The 20,828-nt window shown below is 44.8% G+C and overlaps 1 protein-coding gene across 2 annotated transcripts; it reads left to right on the top strand.

Annotated features, from left to right (window-relative positions):
* Positions 1-155: 155 nt before the first annotated feature.
* On the top strand, positions 156-7,186 carry LOC115180979 (pyruvate dehydrogenase [acetyl-transferring]-phosphatase 1, mitochondrial). 2 transcript variants are annotated; one of them, XM_029743078.1, is made up of 9 exons: positions 156-255; positions 2,214-2,573; positions 2,949-3,116; positions 3,198-3,409; positions 3,679-3,760; positions 3,882-3,976; positions 4,093-4,261; positions 4,702-4,920; positions 5,119-7,186. In XM_029743078.1, the coding sequence occupies exons 2-9, from the start codon at positions 2,325-2,327 to the stop codon at positions 5,497-5,499; spliced, it is 1,575 nt and encodes a 524-aa protein (XP_029598938.1). In that variant the 5' UTR covers positions 156-255; positions 2,214-2,324; the 3' UTR covers positions 5,500-7,186. The 2 variants fall into 2 exon arrangements, with proteins under 2 accessions (XP_029598938.1, XP_029598939.1); XM_029743079.1 differs by lacking the exon at positions 156-255 and having other exon boundaries at positions 2,461-2,815; positions 2,855-3,116.
* Positions 7,187-20,828: the final 13,642 nt, after the last annotated feature.

Genomic DNA, 20,828 nt, shown 5'->3' with positions numbered 1-20,828 from the left:
GCCAGCAGGTTCCATTCACCTGTTCCTTTACTACACCGTGTTATTTTGTAAATAGTTCATGATGAATAGAGATCTAGGCAACATTTTGGTGCTTGAAAGTCTGTCACACCCAGCAGCGTGCAAAGGGTTAACAAGCCAGTCAGATCTCCTCTGTCAGAGAGGTGAGCCAATCAGCGTTTAGTATGTTGTGAGCTGGAGAGAGATGCAGGAGGGTGGGTAGCGTAGGAAAACGAAATGGTAAACTCTGAGAATAAGGTCGGTGGCTAGATAAATGTGTTTGGCATGTTACTTTTGTGTAGTATGTGTTAATGCATTGATAACTAACTTCTGTTATATGTTGTGAGCTTTGTTACCGTGACAGTAATGTACAAGACTGAAGGAGGGACTGGTATTTTCAGCTGGTTTGCGGTGACGCAGAGCTAGATCATCGCTAGCCAACGTTACTACCCAGCAGTAGAGAAGACTTTGTCGGCCCAAATTAATACGTGACAATGTGCTGGCTTGTATTTGGGATTATTCGCTATTGGGAACTATGTAGATATTGATGTCGATTTAATCTAAGTACAAAGAAGGCTGACTATGAACTGTACTGTAATCAATATGGCAAATCTGTAGCAGTCAGGCCTAGCCAGGGATAGGCCGTGGTCACTGGTTATAGACTGGCGGTTTGAGCGGTATTTCAACGAGTACCGGGTGGTTCCGTGTAGTTCAGCCGTGCCTGGGTCTCTTTCGACCGACCAGAGCAGCTGCACGCATTGCCCCTTCGCTACCAATAGCTAGATTAAAGCGTCAATCAGAAAGCGAAATCCCGGCCCCTGTTTCGGTAAAAAACTGGGGGATAGGGCTGGAGAAATGTAAGTACACTCAAATTCATAGACAGAGATATGGATGCAAGGACTGACCGTCCATGATATCGAAATAATAGTTGTAACCATGTCTTGAGGCTATATAGTGTTTGTTTACATTTACTTTGTTTACAAACATTGAAGGTAAACACGCTTATTTTGGGTTCTGATGGAGTGTGACAGTTGAACTAAGATCGAGGCTTTTCTAAGTTCTATTCTTCAAGAATCAATGGGTCCATATCATTAATTTAGCAACTGCTGATTGCCCCTTTAATGATTGTGTAATTATTGTATTTTTTTATGTTTTATTAGGATCCCCATTAGCAGTAGCTCCTCTCCCTGGGGTCCTAATCTAGGAGGTGGAAAGGGCAGAGAGAGGGATAGCCTATGCCATTTGAGAGAATCTAGTTCAGTAGGACTTAGATTGGGTTTTCAGGAGTGAGCAAATGTCAGAGCCGCTTCACAGGACTATATATAGTCTGTCAGAAAGCTAGTGGTGGCTGACCCCTGTAGAGGGGCAAGGCTCTTTCATGGAGCAACACAGCCTGGAAGACGACTAGCCGTGGCTGACCCCTGTAGAGGGGCAAGGCTCTTTCATGGAGCAACACAGCCTGGAAGACGACTAGCCGTGGCTGACCCCTGTAGAGGGGCAAGGCTCTTTCATGGAGCAACACAGCCTGGAAGACGACTAGCCGTGGCTGACCCCTGTAGCGCACTGGGTCTCAAACCTGTCCTTGGGACCTCGAGCCGTTCCATGTATTTGATCTATTCCAGAACTAGCACACCTGATTCAACTAGTCATCAAGCCTTTGTATAGGTGAATCAGGTGAGCTAGTTTAGAGCTAAATTGTGAAACGTCTGGGGAGAGGTTTGAAAACCACTGCTGTAGAGGGGCAAGGCTCTTTTATGGAGCAACACAGCGTGGCAACCTAGTGCCAGTCTGTCACACTAGTCTGCTAGAGTACTGGAATGCAGTGTTCCATTGTTGGAGTGCAACCTGCCTCAAAGCATAATAAAGCCTCTGCCAAGAGGCTCAGACCTTTATTGCACAGGAGGTTTCCTTGTAGCAAGGTCACTGGTTCCAGCTCCCTTATTCACCACACAATCAAAATAAATACAGTTGGAAGAGAAAAGTGCTTGTCTTGATTTGTTATGTTATTTGCATGTCACTTTTGTTTGTATTGATCTGTAATGGTACCTTTGTTGAGAGCTCTGTTACTACGTGTCAGTCATTTATGTACACTGACTGAATGAGAGGTGTGTACACAATCAAAATGCCATAGTCAGCCGTGGTTGTGTTGACTGAATGATACAGATGATAAAGCTGCACTTTTGCCCATCGCTCACAGTTCCTGGTGTCTCCCGTAGGTGTAGGCGTGTTGGCGCTGCTCTGAGAGTGTGTGTGTGTGTGGCGGTGCTCTGAGAGTGTGTGTGTGTGTGGCGGTGCTCTGAGAGTGTGTGCGCCCAGAGCGAGCCACCATGCCCGTGACATCACAGCTGTTCCGAGGCTTCCCTCGGGCGAAGCTCTGGGGTTCCTCCCTGTTCCCATGCCAACGCCAGCCCCCCTGCTGCCCCACCTCCCACCGGCCCACCTCGTCACCGCCCCACCCCATATGGCCGACAGCCATGCCTGTGCGTGGCTATAGGAGAAGCCCTGACCTCCACAGCTACAATCTCACCCCCCCACAGGTCAACTCAATCCTCAAGGCCAGCGAGTACAGCTTCAAGGTAGGGGCGGACGATACACACATTTACACACGAGTACAGCTTCAAGGTAGGGGCGGACGATACACACATTTACACACAACGAGTACAGCTTCATGGTAGGGGTGGACGATACACACATTTACACACAACGAGTACAGCTTCAAGGTAGGGGCGGACGATACACACATTTACACACAACGAGTACAGCTTCAAGGTAGGGGCGGACGATACACACATTTACACACAACGAGTACAGCTTCAAGGTAGGGGCGGACGATACACACAACGAGTACAGCTTCAAGGTAGGGGCGGACGATACACACATTTACACACAACGAGTACAGCTTCACGATTGCGCTGAGACCATAAGAATATGAGTGTGTGCTTTGGTTCTAGGTTCCAGAGTTTGATGGTAAGAACGTGTCGTCGGTGATGGGGTTCGACAGTAACCAGCTGCCTGCCAACGCACCCATCGAGGACCGGCGCAGCGCTGCCACCTGTCTGCAGACGCGGGGGATGCTGCTGGGAGTGTTCGACGGCCATGCGGGCTGCGCCTGTGCTCAGGTAAAGTTTCTGCTGTCATTGTGTATAATCGGCGAGTTAGTTTTAATGTGCAGTTAAAACATCTACCTGTCTGTTTCTCAGGCGCTGAGTGAGAGGTTGTTCTACTACGTAGCCATGTCCTTGATGCCCCATGAGACCCTGTGTGAGCTGGAGTCGGCAGTAGAGGCAGGCAGACCCCTCAGCCCCATCCTGCAGTGGCACAAACACCCCAACGACTACTTCACCAGGGAGGCTCAGACTATGTACTTCAACAGCCTCAGAACCTACTGGCAGGAACTCATAGACCTCAGCAGGTACAGACACACACACACACATACACACACAGCAAGTCATAGACCTCAGCAGGTACACACACACAGCAAGTCATAGACCTCAGCAGGTACACACACACAGCAAGTCATAGACCTCAGCAGGTACACACACACAGCAAGTCATAGACCTCAACAGGTACACGCACAGCAAGTCATAGACCTCAACAGGTACACGCACAGCAAGTCATAGACCTCAACAGGCATGGGGTATATTCAGTGTTGGAGTTGATTGTATGTGATTGTGTTCCCAGTCCAGGGGAGAGCCTAGGGCCCAGAGAGGCATTGCTGAGTGCCTTTAAGAGACTGGACAGTGACCTGTCTCTGGAGGCTCAGGTGGGAGACCCTGTTCTATGCCCTTGACTTCTATCCTCTGACCATCGATGTCTCTGTGTTACCATAGTATCCAGCCCTGGGTATAAATGTGTAGTGCTGATCCCTATGTTGTGTTGTCCAGGTGGGAGACGCCAATTCCTTCCTCCACTACTGGGTTCTGAGAGTGGCCTTCTCTGGAGCGACTGCCTGCGTAGCTCACATCGATGGATCCGACCTGTACGTACTGTAGTCCACAGCCACGGATCTCTCTCTGTTGGCTCCCATATGTACTGCCTGGTCTCCATCTGTCTGCTCTGACTGAGTGTCTGAAACCTCTGACTGTGGTTGTGTAGGTATGTAGCGAACACGGGCGACGGCCGGGCGGTGCTGGGGGTCCAGGAGGAGGACGGCTCGTTCAGCGCTCACACGCTCTCCAACGACCACAACGCCCAGAATGAGAACGAGGTGGCCCGCATCCAGGGGGAGCACCCCCCCTCTGAGAAGAAGACTGTCGTACGACAGGTCAGTACCGTTACACATCCAGAGAGAACGATGGCACAGCAAGTCAGTACCGTTACACATCCAGAGAGAACGATGGCACAGCAGGTCAGTACCGTTACACATCCAGAGAGAACGGTGGCACAGCAGGTCAGTACCGTTACACATCCAGAGAGAACGGTGGCACAGCAGGTCAGTACCGTTACACATCCAGAGAGAACGGTGGCACAGCAGGTCAGTACCGTTACACATCCAGAGAGAACGGTGGTACAGCAGGTCAGTACCGTTACACATCCAGAGAGAACGGTGGCACAGCAGGTCAGTACCGTTACACATCCAGAGAGAACGGTGGCACAGCAGGTCAGTACCGTTACACATCCAGAGAGAACGGTGGCACAGCAGGTCAGTTAAACATAAAGTAAAAACAAACATATATCCCCTATCTCTTTCTCTCCCTCTGTCAGGACCGGTTGTTGGGCCTGCTGATGCCATTCCGTGCGTTTGGAGATGTGAAGTTCAAGTGGAGCATTGACTTGCAGCGAGGTGTGTTGGAGTCAGGACCAGACCAGCTCCATGACAACGAACACACCAAGTTCATCCCCCCCAATTACCACACCCCTCCCTACCTCACGGCCGAGCCTGAGATCACACACCACCGCCTCCGACCTCAGGACCGCTTCCTGGTGAGAGACAAAGGATTGGTCAATTGGCTGATTGACCAATTCATGATTTCATTCGTTTATTGATTGATTGATGAGGCTTTGTTGTCTTTTCTTGAACAGAAACTTGCATTGTGCTCCATTAAAACATACCTATATCTGAAGTTATGTAGTTAGAAGTGACCTTTTGTTAACTACAGGTCTTTGTCCCTCCTTCTGCAGGTGCTGGGTACAGACGGGCTGTGGGAGACACTCCACCGACAGGAGGTGGTCCGGATCGTAGGGGAGTATCTAACGGGGGTCCACCAGCGCCAGCCCCTCACCGTGGGGGGTTACCATGTCACCCTGGGACAGATGCAGGGGCTGCTGGCTGAGAGGAAGGCCCGTGCCTCCTTGGCGTTCCAGGACCAGAACGCTGCCACCCACCTGATTCGCCACGCGGTGGGCAACAATGAGTTTGGAGCAGTGGATCACGAGACGCTGTCCAAGATGCTGTCTCTGCCTGAGGAACTGGCCCGCATGTACCGCGACGACATCACCATCATCATCACACAGTTCAACCCCCACGTGGTTGGACACCAGCGCCAAGGGGGGGAGTCCTGAGCCAGCTCAACCTCTCAGAGGGGAACGTGGACATGAACAGGAAGTTTACTTTCTAGGAGGAAAAACACTGATGTGAGGACTGGGTCTTGCTTCAGACACATGGTTAAGCCCTAATCTTTATTTTCCCAAACGCGCATAAAACATACTGTTTATGGACTAACCCTGCAGAGGGAGGACTGCCTACCTTCGGACTCATTATTTTAGGATTGTTATGGAAGAGGTGCACATACTGTACACGCACATGTGAGCACACAGTCCTGGTCATGTGGATTGTTGAAATGCTTGCTGAAACTGACCACAAGTTGGCTCTTTTTTTGTTTGGTGGCCTTGTGTGTGTATGAAGCTTTTAAAGGATGTTTGATCAACCTCCCTGCAGCATTCTGCTTCTCTGCTCTGTCACAGTCTCTGCTCTGTCACAGTCTCTGCTCTGTCACAGTCTCTGCTCTGTCACAGTCTCTGCTCTGTCACAGTTTCTGCTCTGTCACAGTCCTGTCACAGTCTCTGCTCTGTCACAGTCACAGTCTCTGCTCTGTCACAGTCACAGTCTCTGCTCTGTCACAGTCTCTGCTCTGTCACAGTCTCTGCTCTGTCACAGTCACAGTCTCTGCCCTGTCACAGTCTCTGCCCTGTCACAGTCTCTGCCCTGTCACAGTCTCTGCTCTGTCACAGTCTCTGCCCTGTCACAGTCTCTGCCCTGTCACAGTCTCTGCCCTGTCACAGTCTCTGCCCTGTCACAGTCTCTGCCCTGTCGGTCTCTGCTCTGTCGCGGTCTCTGCTCTGTCACGGTCTCTGCCCATAGGAAACTTTAATTTGTGCCAGAAGAGTTTGCTGCGTTATAACTATGTTGTCTGAGCATTGAGGTAATGATACGGTGGCAGTCTTTGTGTTTGTTCATTCTGGCCTGTCTACTCCTCTACAAACATCCCTCCCTCTTTCATATCACAGATTCTGTGCTGTGCAGTTGCAGCATCTGTCTTGCTCTAGAGCTGCAACTGGCCTCCATCCTGGCTCTACTGCATGGCTCTGCTGTTACATAGTAGGGCTCTGTCTGTCGGTGTTCTGTCATTGGATGGATCAGTGTCCTTTATACTTGTTACAGACGGACAGCCAAGCACTCCCAGGCACAACCTCTTGTGTTTTTTGACAGTTATACGCCCATACAGGGATATGGTATACTAACGTCATCATGCTTACATGGTGTGGATTTGATTAAAACAGTAAACTTTTTAGTTTTTAACAGTGAATCATTGCTAGCCTGGTGTCAGATCTCGGTCTGATGTAACCATGGATTTAGGAATTAGAACTGTAACCATCTGTCATATTCATGCCACCTCCAGGAGTGACTAAAACAGAGACAGACTTCGTCGTTGTTGGTAGGACACTAACCACGGTGGTGTGGTTCTAGGCTTTTATAGGCCAAATGAAGGGTGTGCATAATATGAGGTTGTATATCTTATGGTGGTGTATATTTAGGAGAGGAGAGAATGTAAAGCTGAAGGTGGCTCTGTCTGGACGCTGGCTGAATACTTGAAGGTTATTTATGCAACTTTTAATATGTCGCAGGTATTTATCCACAATTATATGAAATGTGACAGGTATGTATGTACAGTGTCTTTACCTGTTTGGGCTTGAGACAAACGTTTTTTTTGTATTTGGAAACTTTTAATAAAACACTGACTACACACAATGGCTACTACACATGTTATATTTAGTTCTGCCTGTCTGTACGTATTGCTGCCTGGTTGTGCTGTTCTGCAGTGCCTCTGTCTTTAACTCTCTCCTGCCACACCCCTGGAATGTGGTCAGACCAGACTGTGTGCCCGCGGTGCTCTCAGAAGGTCAAGGCAGACTGAGTCCATTCCAGAGGTCAGCCAGCGAGGTGTCAAGTTACACTGGTGTGTATTTGTGTGTGTTCAGCTCACCCTCTCGCTCTGCACTCTCCCCAACAACAACCCCCTATTGCTTTGTAGCTCTGGAGTAGTTTAATCTGTGTCCCTGTCTGCCTGACATGGAGTTATCTTCTAGTTTGTGTAGTTGGATCAGTAATCAGTGGTGCTTTTTTGGCTACTTGGATAGCAAGAAGAGTCCATGTAATGTCACCAGTCTGGTTCATATTATATTCACCCTGCTCTCATTCTGCAGTCTAGTCAGTCAGTAACTCAGACGTGTCCATTGTCAGCCACTAGATGGCGCTAGTAGTCAGAGAACCTTATTGGAAGATCCCTTACACAGAAATATTGAAAGATCCCTTACACATAAATATTGGAAGATCCCTTACACAGAAATATGAGAAGATCCCTTAGACAGAAATATGAGAAGATCCCTTAGACAGACATATGAGAAGATCCCTTACACAGAAATATGAGAAGATCCCTTACACAGACATATGAGAAGATCCCTTACACAGACATATGAGAAGATCCCTTACACAGACATATGAGAAGATCCCTGACACAGACATATGAGAAGATCCCTTACACAGAAATATGAGAAGATCCCTTACACAGAAATATGAGAAGATCCCTGACACAGACATATGAGAAGATCCCTTACACAGAAATATGAGAAGATCCCTTACACAGACATATGAGAAGATCCCTGACACAGACATATGAGAAGATCCCTTACACAGAAATATGAGAAGATCCCTTACACAGACATATGAGAAGATCCCTGACACAGACATATGAGAAGATCCCTTACACAGAAATATGAGAAGATCCCTTACACAGAAATATGAGAAGATCCCTTACACAGACATATGAGAAGATCCCTTACACAGACATATGAGAAGATCCCTGACACAGACATATGAGAAGATCCCTTACACAGAAATATGAGAAGATCCCTTACACAGACATATGAGAAGATCCCTTACACAGAAATATGACTGAGACGTCCCCATGCACACGTGTTTAATTTATTTGATTCAGTGACCTCTAGGCAGGATTGTTATTCTCCTAGGTTTTTCTGTCCTTAGTTACCAATCTATGTGTTTGGGTGTATAGACCTGTTTTGATAGTGTGTGTGTGTGTGTGTGTGTGTGTGTGTGTGTGTGCATTCCTGCATCGTGTGTGTCAGTGGGTATTGTTTATCATTCTCAGCATGTCTTACTGGCATAATGAGTGTAAGTCGAGTAAGGTTGTGTTTGGAAGGAGGGTACTTTATGGGCTATTTTCTTTATGCTGGTGTTATTGGACTGTGTTACCTGTTTATGCTGGTGTTATTGGACTGTGTTACCTGTTTATGCTGGTGTTATTGGACTGTGTTACCTGTTTATGCTGGTGTTATTGGACTGTGTTACATGTTTATGCTGGTGTTATTGGACTGTGGTGTTACCTGTTTATTCTGGTGTTATTGGACTGTGGTGTTACATGTTTATGCTGGTGTTATTGGACTGTGGTGTTACATGTTTATGCTGGTGTTATTGGACTGTGGTGTTACCTGTTTATGCTGGTGTTATTGGACTATGGTGTTACCTGTTTATGCTGGTGTTATTGGACTATGGTGTTACCTGTTTATGCTGGTGTTATTGGACTGTGGTGTTACCTGTTTATGCTGGTGTTATTGGACTGTGTTACATGTTTATGCTGGTGTTATTGGACTGTGTTACCTGTTTATGCTGGTGTTATTGGACTGTGGTGTTACATGTTTATGCTGGTGTTATTGGACTGTGGTGTTACCTGTTTATGCTGGTGTTATTGGACTGTGGTGTTACGTGTTTGTGCTGGTGTTATTGGACTGTGGTGTTACGTGTTTGTGCTGGTGTTATTGGACTGTGTTACGTGTTTATGCTGGTGTTATTGGACTGTGGTGTTACGTGTTTATGCTGGTGTTATTGGACTGTGTTACGTGTTTATGCTGGTGTTATTGGACTGTGTTACGTGTTTATGCTGGTGTTATTGGACTGTGGTGTTACATGTTTATGCTGGTGTTATTGGACTGTTACCTGTTTATGCTGGTGTTATTGGACTGTGTTACCTGTTTATGCTGGTGTTATTGGACTGTGTTACCTGTTTATGCTGGTGTTATTGGACTGTGGTGTTACATGTTTATGCTGGTGTTATTGGACTGTGGTGTTACATGTTTATGCTGGTGTTATTGGACTGTGGTGTTACCTGTTTATGCTGGTGTTATTGGACTGTGGTGTTACATGTTTATGCTGGTGTTATTGGACTGTGGTGTTACCTGTTTATGCTGGTGTTATTGGACTGTGGTGTTACATGTTTATGCTGGTGTTATTGGACTGTGGTGTTACATGTTTATGCTGGTGTTATTGGAACGTGGTGTTACCTGTTTATGCTGGTGTTATTGGACTGTGGTGTTACATGTTTATGCTGGTGTTATTGGACTGTGGTGTTACCTGTTTATGCTGGTGTTATTGGAATATGGTGTTACATGTTTATGCTGGTGTTATTGGACTGTGGTGTTACCTGTTTATGCTGGTGTTATTGGACTGTGGTGTTACGTGTTTGTGCTGGTGTTATTGGACTGTGTTACGTGTTTATGCTGGTGTTATTGGACTGTGGTGTTACGTGTTTATGCTGGTGTTATTGGACTGTGTTACGTGTTTATGCTGGTGTTATTGGACTGTGGTGTTACATGTTTATGCTGGTGTTATTGGACTGTTACCTGTTTATGCTGGTGTTATTGGACTGTGTTACCTGTTTATGCTGGTGTTATTGGACTGTGTTACCTGTTTATGCTGGTGTTATTGGACTGTGGTGTTACATGTTTATGCTGGTGTTATTGGACTGTGGTGTTACATGTTTATGCTGGTGTTATTGGACTGTGGTGTTACCTGTTTATGCTGGTGTTATTGGACTGTGGTGTTACATGTTTATGCTGGTGTTATTGGACTGTGGTGTTACCTGTTTATGCTGGTGTTATTGGACTGTGGTGTTACATGTTTATGCTGGTGTTATTGGACTGTGGTGTTACATGTTTATGCTGGTGTTATTGGAACGTGGTGTTACCTGTTTATGCTGGTGTTATTGGACTGTGGTGTTACATGTTTATGCTGGTGTTATTGGACTGTGGTGTTACCTGTTTATGCTGGTGTTATTGGACTGTGGTGTTACCTGTTTATGCTGGTGTTATTGGACTGTGTTACATGTTTATGCTGGTGTTATTGGACTGTGTTATGTGTTTATGCTGGTGTTATTGGACTATGTTACCTGTTTATGCTGGTGTTATTGGACTGTGGTGTTACCTGTTTATTCTGGTGTTATTGGATTGTGGTGTTACATGTTTATGCTGGTGTTATTGGACTGTGGTGTTACCTGTTTATTCTGGTGTTATTGGACTGTGGTGTTACATGTTTATGCTGGTGTTATTGGACTGTGGTGTTACCTGTTTATGCTGGTGTTATTGGACTGTGGTGTTACCTGTTTATGCTGGTGTTATTGGACTGTGGTGTTACGTGTTTATGCTGGTGTTATTGGACTGTGGTGTTACCTGTTTATGCTGGTGTTATTGGACTGTGGTGTTACATGTTTATGCTGGTGTTATTGGACTGTGTTGTTACCTGTTTATGCTGGTGTTATTGGACTGTGGTGTTACATGTTTATGCTGGTGTTATTGGACTGTGGTGTTACATGGTTATGCTGGTGTTATTGGACTGTGGTGTTACCTGGTTATGCTGGTGTTATTGGACTGTGTTACATGTTTATGCTGGTGTTATTGGACTGTGTTACGTGTTTATGCTGGTGTTATTGGACTGTGTTACATGTTTATGCTGGTGTTATTGGACTGTTACCTGTTTATATTGGTGTTATTGGACTGTTACCTGTTTATGCTGGTGTTATTGGACTGTGTTACATGTTTATGCTGGTGTTATTGGACTGTTACCTGTTTATGCTGGTGTTATTGGACTGTTATGTGTTTATGCTGGTGTTATTGGACTGTGGTGTTACATGTTTATGCTGGTGTTATTGGACTGTGGTGTTACATGTTTATGCTGGTGTTATTGGACTGTGGTGTTACCTGTTTATGTTGGTGTTATTGGACTATGGTGTTACCTGTTTATGCTGGTGTTATTGGACTATGGTGTTACCTGTTTATGCTGGTGTTATTGGACTGTGGTGTTACCTGTTTATGCTGGTGTTATTGGACTGTGTTACATGTTTATGCTGGTGTTATTGGACTGTGTTACCTGTTTATGCTGGTGTTATTGGACTGTGGTGTTACATGTTTATGCTGGTGTTATTGGACTGTGGTGTTACCTGTTTATGCTGGTGTTATTGGACTGTGGTGTTACATGTTTATGCTGGTGTTATTGGACTGTGGTGTTACCTGTTTATGCTGGTGTTATTGGACTGTGGTGTTACGTGTTTATGCTGGTGTTATTGGACTGTGGTGTTACCTGTTTATGCTGGTGTTATTGGACTGTGGTGTTACATGTTTATGCTGGTGTTATTGGACTGTGTTGTTACCTGTTTATGCTGGTGTTATTGGACTGTGGTGTTACATGTTTATGCTGGTGTTATTGGACTGTGGTGTTACATGGTTATGCTGGTGTTATTGGACTGTGGTGTTACCTGGTTATGCTGGTGTTATTGGACTGTGTTACATGTTTATGCTGGTGTTATTGGACTGTGTTACGTGTTTATGCTGGTGTTATTGGACTGTGTTACGTGTTTATGCTGGTGTTATTGGACTGTTACCTGTTTATGCTGGTGTTATTGGACTGTTACCTGTTTATGCTGGTGTTATTGGACTGTTACCTGTTTATGCTGGTGTTATTGGACTGTGTTACATGTTTATGCTGGTGTTATTGGACTGTTACCTGTTTATGCTGGTGTTATTGGACTGTTATGTGTTTATGCTGGTGTTATTGGACTGTGGTGTTACATGTTTATGCTGGTGTTATTGGACTGTGGTGTTACATGTTTATGCTGGTGTTATTGGACTGTGGTGTTACCTGTTTATGCTGGTGTTATTGGACTGTGGTGTTACATGTTTATGCTGGTGTTATTGGACTGTGGTGTTACGTGTTTGTGCTGGTGTTATTGGACTGTGGTGTTACGTGTTTATGCTGGTGTTATTGGACTGTGTTACGTGTTTATGCTGGTGTTATTGGACTGTGTTACGTGTTTATGCTGGTGTTATTGGACTGTGGTGTTACGTGTTTATGCTGGTGTTATTGGACTGTGGTGTTACGTGTTTATGCTGGTGTTATTGGACTGTGGTGTTACGTGTTTATGCTGGTGTTATTGGACTGTGGTGTTACGTGTTTATGCTGGTGTTATTGGACTGTGGTGTTACATGTTTATGCTGGTGTTATTGGACTGTGGTGTTACCTGTTTATGCTGGTGTTATTGGACTGTGGTGTTACCTGTTTATGCTGGTGTTATTGGACTGTGGTGTTACATGTTTATGCTGGTGTTATTGGACTGTGATGTTACATGTTTATGCTGGTGTTATTGGACTGTGTTACCACCTGTTTATGCTGGTGTTATTGGACTGTGTTACCTGTTTATGCTGGTGTTATTGGACTGTGTTACGTGTTTATGCTGGTGTTATTGGACTGTGGTGTTACATGTTTATGCTGGTGTTATTGGACTGTGTTACCTGTTTATGCTGGTGTTATTGGACTGTGTTACCTGTTTATGCTGGTGTTATTGGACTGTGTTGCCACCTGTTTATGCTGGTGTTATTGGACTGTTTTATGTGTTTATGCTTGTGTTATTGGACTGTGTTGTTGTTATGTGTTAAGGCTGGTGTTATTGGACTGTTCTTGTTACCGTCTTACGGGCTCCAGACCTTTTTCATGTGGTCTTTTTACGCTGATCGTTGTCCTCTGTTATATTGGCGAACGTGCAATCACTGGAAAACAAACTGGTTGAGCTCCTTTCGAGGCAAAGCTATCAACGGGACCTGAAAAATTGTAATATTTGGTGTTTCTCCGAGTCGTGGCTGAACGAGGACATGGATAATATACATCTAGCTGGTTGTTCTATGCGTCGTCAAGACCGGACGGCTGACTCGGGTAAGACGAAGGGCGTAGTGGTGTCTCTTTGTTAACAACAGCCGGTGCGTAATCTGTAATGTTAAGGAAGTCTCGAGTTTTTGCTTGCCTGAATTAAAGTACCTCATGATAAGCTGCAGCCCATACTATTTACCAAGAGAGTTTTCATCTATATTTTTTGTTGCTGCCCATTTACCACCACAAACTGATGCTGGCACTAAGACTGCACTCAATGAGCTGTATAGGGCCATAAGCAAAAAATAAAATGCACATCCAGAGGCGGCGTTTCTCGTGGCCGGGGATTTTAATGCAGGGAAACTGAAATCCATTTTACCTCAATTTTACCAGCATGTCAGCTGTGCAACTAGAGGAGACAAAACTCTACATCACTTTTACGCCACACACAAAAACGCATACAAGCCCTCCCTTTGGCAAATCAGACCATAACTTCCTGCTTACAAGCAAAAACTCAAACAGGAAGTACCAGTGACACCCTCAATATAGAAGTGTTCCTACGTAGCAGATGCCAAGCTACAGGACTGTTTTTCTTGCACAGACTGGAGTGTGTTTTGGGATTCATATGATAACATTGAGGAGTTTACCACATCAGTCACCAGCTTCATTATAATTGCATCAACAATGTCATCCCCACCGTGATCGTACGCACATACCCAACCAGACGAGCCATCAAACAGGCAAAGCATCAATACAGGACTAATATCGAATCCTGCTACGCCGGCTCTGACACTTGAAGGATGTGCAAGGCTTGCAAACTATCAAGGATTATAAAGGGAAACCAAGCCGCGTGTTGCCCAGCGTCGCAGGTCTACCAGACATGTAAATGCCTTTTATGCTCGCTTCAAGGCAAGGAACACTGAACCATGCATGAGAGCACCAGCTGTTCCGGACAACTATGTGATTTCACTCTCTGTAGCCGAGGTGATTTAAGACTTTTCAACCTACCCCGACCCGGTCTGTACCAACTTGTTTCAAGCAGACCACCATAGTCCCTGTACCCAAGAACACCAAAGCCTAAATGACTATCACCCCGCAGCACTCACATCTATAGCCATGAAATGCTTTGAAAGCCTGGTCACCCTGGACCCACTGCAGTTTCCATACCACCCCAACAGATCCTCAGATTAGTAAATTTCTATTGCACTCCAAAATGCCCTCACCCACCTGGAAAAAAGTAATACCTATGTAAGAATTCTGTTCATTGACTGCACCTCAGCATTCAACAACATAGTCCCCTGCAAGCACAGCACCAAGCTCAGGACCCTGGGACTGAACACCTCCCTCTGAAACTGGATCCTGGACTTACTGACGGGCCACCCCTAGGCAGCAAAAACACATCCGCCACGCTGACCGTCAACACGGGGGCCCTTCCTGTACTCCCTGTTCACTCATGACTGCATGTCCATGCACGACTCCAACACCATCATCAAGTTTGCTGACAAGGCATTGGTGGTAGGACTGATCACAGAGGATGATGAGGCAGCCTATAGGGAGGAGGTCAGAGACCTGCCCGTGTGGTGCCAGGGCAACAACCTCTCCCTCAATGTCAGCAAGACAAAGGAGCTGATCGTGGACTACAGGAAACAGAAGGCCGAGCTCAACCCATCCACATCGACGTGGCTGTATTGGAGCTGGTCCAGAGCTTCAAGTTCCTCTGTGTCCACATCACTTAGGAATTATCATGGCCCACACACACCCACACAGTTATGAAGAGGGCACTACAGCGCCTCTTCCCCCTCAGGAGGCTGAAAAGATTTGGCACAGGCCCTCAGATCCTCACAGCTGCATCATTGAGAGCATCTTGACTGGCTGTGTCACCGCTTGGTATGACAACTGCAAAGCACCCGACCGCAAGGCGCTACAGAGGATAGTGTATATGGCCCAGTACATCACTGGGGCTGAGCTCCCTACCATCCGGGACCTCTATACCAGACGGTGTCAGAGGAAGGCCCAAAAAATTGTCAGACTCCAACCACCCAAGCCATAGACTGTTTTCTCTGCTATCCCACAGCAAGAAGTACCAGTACACCAAGTCTGGAACCAACAGGACCCTGAAAAGCTTCTACTACCAAGCCATAAGACTGCTAAACAAGATTGCTAAATAGTTAGTAAAACGGACACCCGGACTACCTGCATTGACCCTTTTTTGCACTGACTCTATGCACACACACTGGACTCTACCCACACATATTTACACTGACAACCCAACACACACACACACTTGTTTGCACTAACTCTCTTGTAGTGACACTATGCACACACACTGGACTCTAACCGCACATCCATACACACACATATAACACGCGCACACATGCATACTGATGCCACTCACACACAGAGAGACTTTCACACTCCTGTTGCATAGTCACGTTACCCCTATCTATATGTACATACAGTTGAAGTCGGAAGTTTACATATACCTTAACCAAATGCATTTAAACTCAGTTCTTCACAATTCCTGACATTTAATCCTAGTAAAAATTCTCTGTCTTAGGTCAGTTAGAATCACCACTTTATTTAAAAAATGTGAAATGTCAGAATAATAGTAGAGGGAATGATTTATTTCAGCTTTTATTTCTTTCATCACATTCCCAGTGGGTCAGAAGTTTACATACACTCAATTAGTATTTGGTAGCATTGCCTTTAAATTGTTTAACTTGGGTCAAACGTTTCGGGTAGCCTTCCACAAGCTTCCCACAATAAGCTGGGTGAATTTTAGCCCATTCCTCCTGACAGAGCTGGTGAAACTGTCACAAGAATGTTCAATCCCAATGATGATAACTAACAATTATTTAAGCTTTGACTAATCCCAGAGGTTTGTAAGACCCTGGGTTTAATAATAATTAGGCAAAGACTCAGCTTATGCAAAAGGTCCGTACAGTTTATTCAGAGAACGTTCTAAAATCAAAAAATGCAAAGACATGACATTTTTATAACTCCCATTATCCCCCACCTCCTTACATGCACATACAGACACACAAACAGTAGGTGGGCTGTATCTTTCCCCCACATTCCTCGTCTATCACTACCAAGCTGGCAGTTCTATCCTCCCGAGATTAGAGGGACCTTGACAGGACTCCCTTTCCTGTCATAAGTTTCTTAGAGTTCTAACCAGGTCAGGTCATGAATAGTTAAATTGTCCTCTTTATTTTCTTAGTCACACACACACATTTCTCTCCCTTACTAGTCTCGGCCAAACCTTATTGGACTTAGGTTTATCACTCTAATTATTCATTATACATGTTACATAATCTAATAATTATTAATAGTTACGTTTGTCTAATTATTCATAATACATGTTACATAATCTAATAATTTCGTTTCAGGGTGGAATTCTTTAGTCATTACCTTAAACATATAAATTCCCTTATCAGTAACCGAGTCAGGTTTGTAGGCCTCCTTGCTCGCACACACTTTTTCAGTTCTTCCCACAATTTTTCTATGGGTTTGAGGTCAGGGCTTTGTGATGGCCACTCCAATACCTTGACTTTGTTGTCCTTAAGCCATTTTGCCACAACTTTGGAAGTATGCTTGGGGTCATTGTCCATTTTGAAGACCCATTTACGACCAAGTTTTAACTTCCTGACTGATGTCTTGAGATGTTGCTTCAATATATCCACATAATTTTCCTCCCTCATGATGCCATCTATTTTGTGAAGTGCACCAGTCCTTCCTGCAGCAAAGCACCCCCAGAAGATGATGCTGCCACCCCCGTGCTTCACTGTTGGGATGGTGTTCATCGGCTTGCAAGCCTCCCCCTTTTTCCTCCAAACATAACGATGGTCATTATGTCCAAACAGTTCTATTTTTGTTTCATCAGACCAGAGGACATTTCTCCAAAAAGTACGATCTTTGTCCTCATGTGCAGTTGCAAACAGTAGTCTGGCTTTTTAATGGTGGTTTTGGAGCAGTGGCTTCTTCCTTGCTGAGCGGACTTTCAGGTTATGTCGATATAGGACTCGTTTTACTGTGGATATAGATACTTTTGTACCTATTTTCTCCAGCATCTTCACAAGGTCCTTTGCTGTTGTTCTGGGATTGATTTGCACTTTTTGCACCAAAGTACGTTCATCTCTAGGAGACAGAACGCGTCTCCTTCCTGAGCGGTATGATGGCTGCGTGGTCCCATGGTGTTTATACTTGCATATTATTGTTTGTACAGATGAATGTGGTAACTTCAGGCGTTTGGAAATTGCTCCCAAGGATGAACCAGACTTGTGGAGGTCTACAATTTTTTTCTGAGGTCTTGGCTGATTTCTTTTGATTTTCCCATGATGTCAAGCAGAGAAGCACTGAGTTTGAAGGTAGGCCTTGAAATACATCCACAGGTACACCTCCAATTAACTCAAATGATGTCAATTAGCCTATCAGAATCTTCTAAAGCCATGACATAATTTTCTGGAATTTTCCAAGCTGTTTAAAGGCACAGTCAATTTAGTGTATGTAAACTTCTGACCCACTGGAATTGTGATACAATGAATTATAAGTTAAATAATCTGTAAACAATTGTTGAAAAAATTACTTGTCATGCACAAGGTAGATGTCCTAACCGACTTGCCAAAACTATAGTTTGTTAATTAACAAGAAATTTGTGGAGTGGTTGAAAAACGAGTTCTAATGACTCCAACCTAAGTGTATGTAAACTTCCTACTTCAACTGTATCTACTCCTGCACATCGACTCTGTTCTGGTAATCCCTGTATAGAGCCATGTTTTTCATTTATTCCTCGTGTCACTATTTCTATAAAAAAGTTAACTGCATTGTTAGAAAAGGAACCGTAAGTAAGCACTTCACTGTTAGTCTACACCTGTTGCTTATGATGTGACAAATACAATTTGATTTGTTGTTGTGATGTTTATTTATTGAGTTGATAGTAATTAACACCCATTCAGAGCTTCAGTCATCACACGAGTCTGGCATAAAGTCACCTTGTCCCCAGGTAAATAACAATGGCATCAACAGTAGATCAGACATAGAGAGGCGGCTGGTGGACAAGAATGGGCCCAGTAGTAGAAGGCTGTGTTGACCCCTCTGTTACCGCTCCAGAACTTCCCTGCTGGGATCCAATGTGATTCTGGATTGTGGCCCTGCAGTGTGAGTGTGTGAGAAGGACTGAGTCACAGAAACAGATGCTCCACTCTGGAACGCTCACGCATCACCACTTCCTGTCAGGAGTGGGTGTCGCTACGGGAACACTTGAAGGAGAACGCTCCACCATCACTCACTAACGCACCACTGGGAGGTTATTTACTGATCACAGATCATAGTTTACCTTAAGGTTTGTGTCTACACAGCCCAGACTCCACGCTCTGACACCTCTTCGCGCTTAACTAATAGTAAACATCATCTTGTTTCCATGTGCGTGAGTCTTTCTCTCATGAGACCTGCGTTATCTCCCTGTGAAACAGCGATGGTGACGGGGTGGAGGAGGCGCTTCCTGTTATGTCACATCCTTGTCCCCTGGCTCACCCCTCAGCACACACACACTGCTCGTCACTTGTGTTCATAATGTCTTTACAGGAATTCCTCTAGCCATGTCACAGTTACATGAGGACATCTTGCCCTGTTAGCTACGTGTTGTGTTTTTGTTCTGAAAAACTAAACTCTTGTGAAACATATACAAAACAAACATGTAGACTCTATTGTCAATGTTAAAAGACCTTCATTTCCTCACAAAACAGTATTTTGTGTCTTGCTGAACAGCGTGTTGATGGTGTTACATTAGATTTTTAAAGTTGAATAGGAATTTGTAACACACACACACACAAACTGGCAAACAAAAACACACACATGCACGCACACACACACAGTTAAAAAACACCCATGTAAGGGCCGTTCTGGTGATATGTATTGCATGGACGGAGAGATCAGAGGTCAGTTGATGGTCATGAGAAGCTGTGATGACACACACACACACACTGACCTGCACACATTTGTGTTTTGTGACAGTAACGACATCCTATCACTTCATCTCTTCTGTCTCTCTGGTGGGTGTGTTTGGGTCTGTTGTTGTGGAATGCGTTACCAGGTTACGAGAGCAGAGTGGACCCAGGCGTAAACAATACAAGTTGTCTGATGCTTAGATGCACTTTATGAGCTCTGAAAGCTAAACTGCACTCTGCCTCTGTCTCCAAACACACACTAGGCCCGTTTATACCTACATGGTTCTAACTTGCGTCTTTTGTCCTGATCTTGTCCACATTCTGATTATGCCCACATTTTTAGACAGTCAAAAGGCACATTGTGATCTGATTGTGATCATCATCCTGCCCACCTCGGAGGTAGTCAGACACACATTGTGTCTGGATATCTTACAAGTGTAGACGGATCTGGACAAAGAAACCATTTAAATCAGAATTATTCCAACCTCTAAAATCATTGACAGGTGCTGCCATTAACTTACAATAAATAAATATTATTTTGAAAGAATAGCTGTGAAATAATTTGCAGAGAGATAATTGTCTTTCATTCTCCCAGTACCTTTAAGAAAAAGTTTTAGTTCTTCTCTCTCTCCCCCTCTCCCTGAGACGAGTCATCATCATTCAGTTCAGAGGACAGAATGACAGGTAGACACAAAAACAGGCAGAGAGAGAACTGAAATAGCACCTATACAGAGTTTTCCTCGTCAGAAGCCTTTTCAGAGGTATACAAAGCTGCTGCTGTACGATCAACGTGACAGACTGTTCTCTGCAGTTATGAACAGAGAAGTTTTAATGGTTATTACAGTTACCTCGTCACTCACCTGTCAGAAACATACACAAGCACGCACCTACATTCCTCTCTCTCAGCCCAAAGCACACACACATGCACATAATATTACATTCCTCTCTCAGCCCAAAGCACACCATTTTACTGAAAATCAGTAGGTCCAGATAGCCTTTATTCAGACAGACATTTTCCCCACTCCTCTCTCCATTACTGTGTTGCACACACCAAGGTTATAATAGTAAACAAAAACTGAAATGAAAATTAAATAAAAACAAAAATTGGAAAAACAATTGAGTAAACTGAAAAACAAACTATACTGAAACTATCTTTGACTGCAAAACAAACTAAAATAGAATTAAAACCATCATGAATTATGTTCAGTTGTTGTTTTTTTCCTTCTAAACTTTGGACAAAAATCTAATGGGGTTTTGAAGCTTTTTTCTGTAATGGGGTTTTCGAACTTCTGAATCTGGAGGGTAAATGCTGCCAGTAGATGGCGATGTTTCAAATAGGCCTAGCTGATGCATCACTGCATCGCTAGCTAATGGAAGAAATCCGAGGGCGAGCACGAAGCATGAGCGTGAACAATGGCAGCAGCAAACACAACACCAGCAGTGGTTGGTTGCAAAAGACA

The sequence above is a fragment of the Salmo trutta genome, unplaced genomic scaffold (genome assembly GCF_901001165.1).
Source record: "Salmo trutta unplaced genomic scaffold, fSalTru1.1, whole genome shotgun sequence".
Taxonomy (NCBI): domain Eukaryota; kingdom Metazoa; phylum Chordata; class Actinopteri; order Salmoniformes; family Salmonidae; genus Salmo; species Salmo trutta.
Note: the sequence above shows the minus strand (reverse complement) of the source record. Positions and strands in the feature narration are given on the sequence as shown.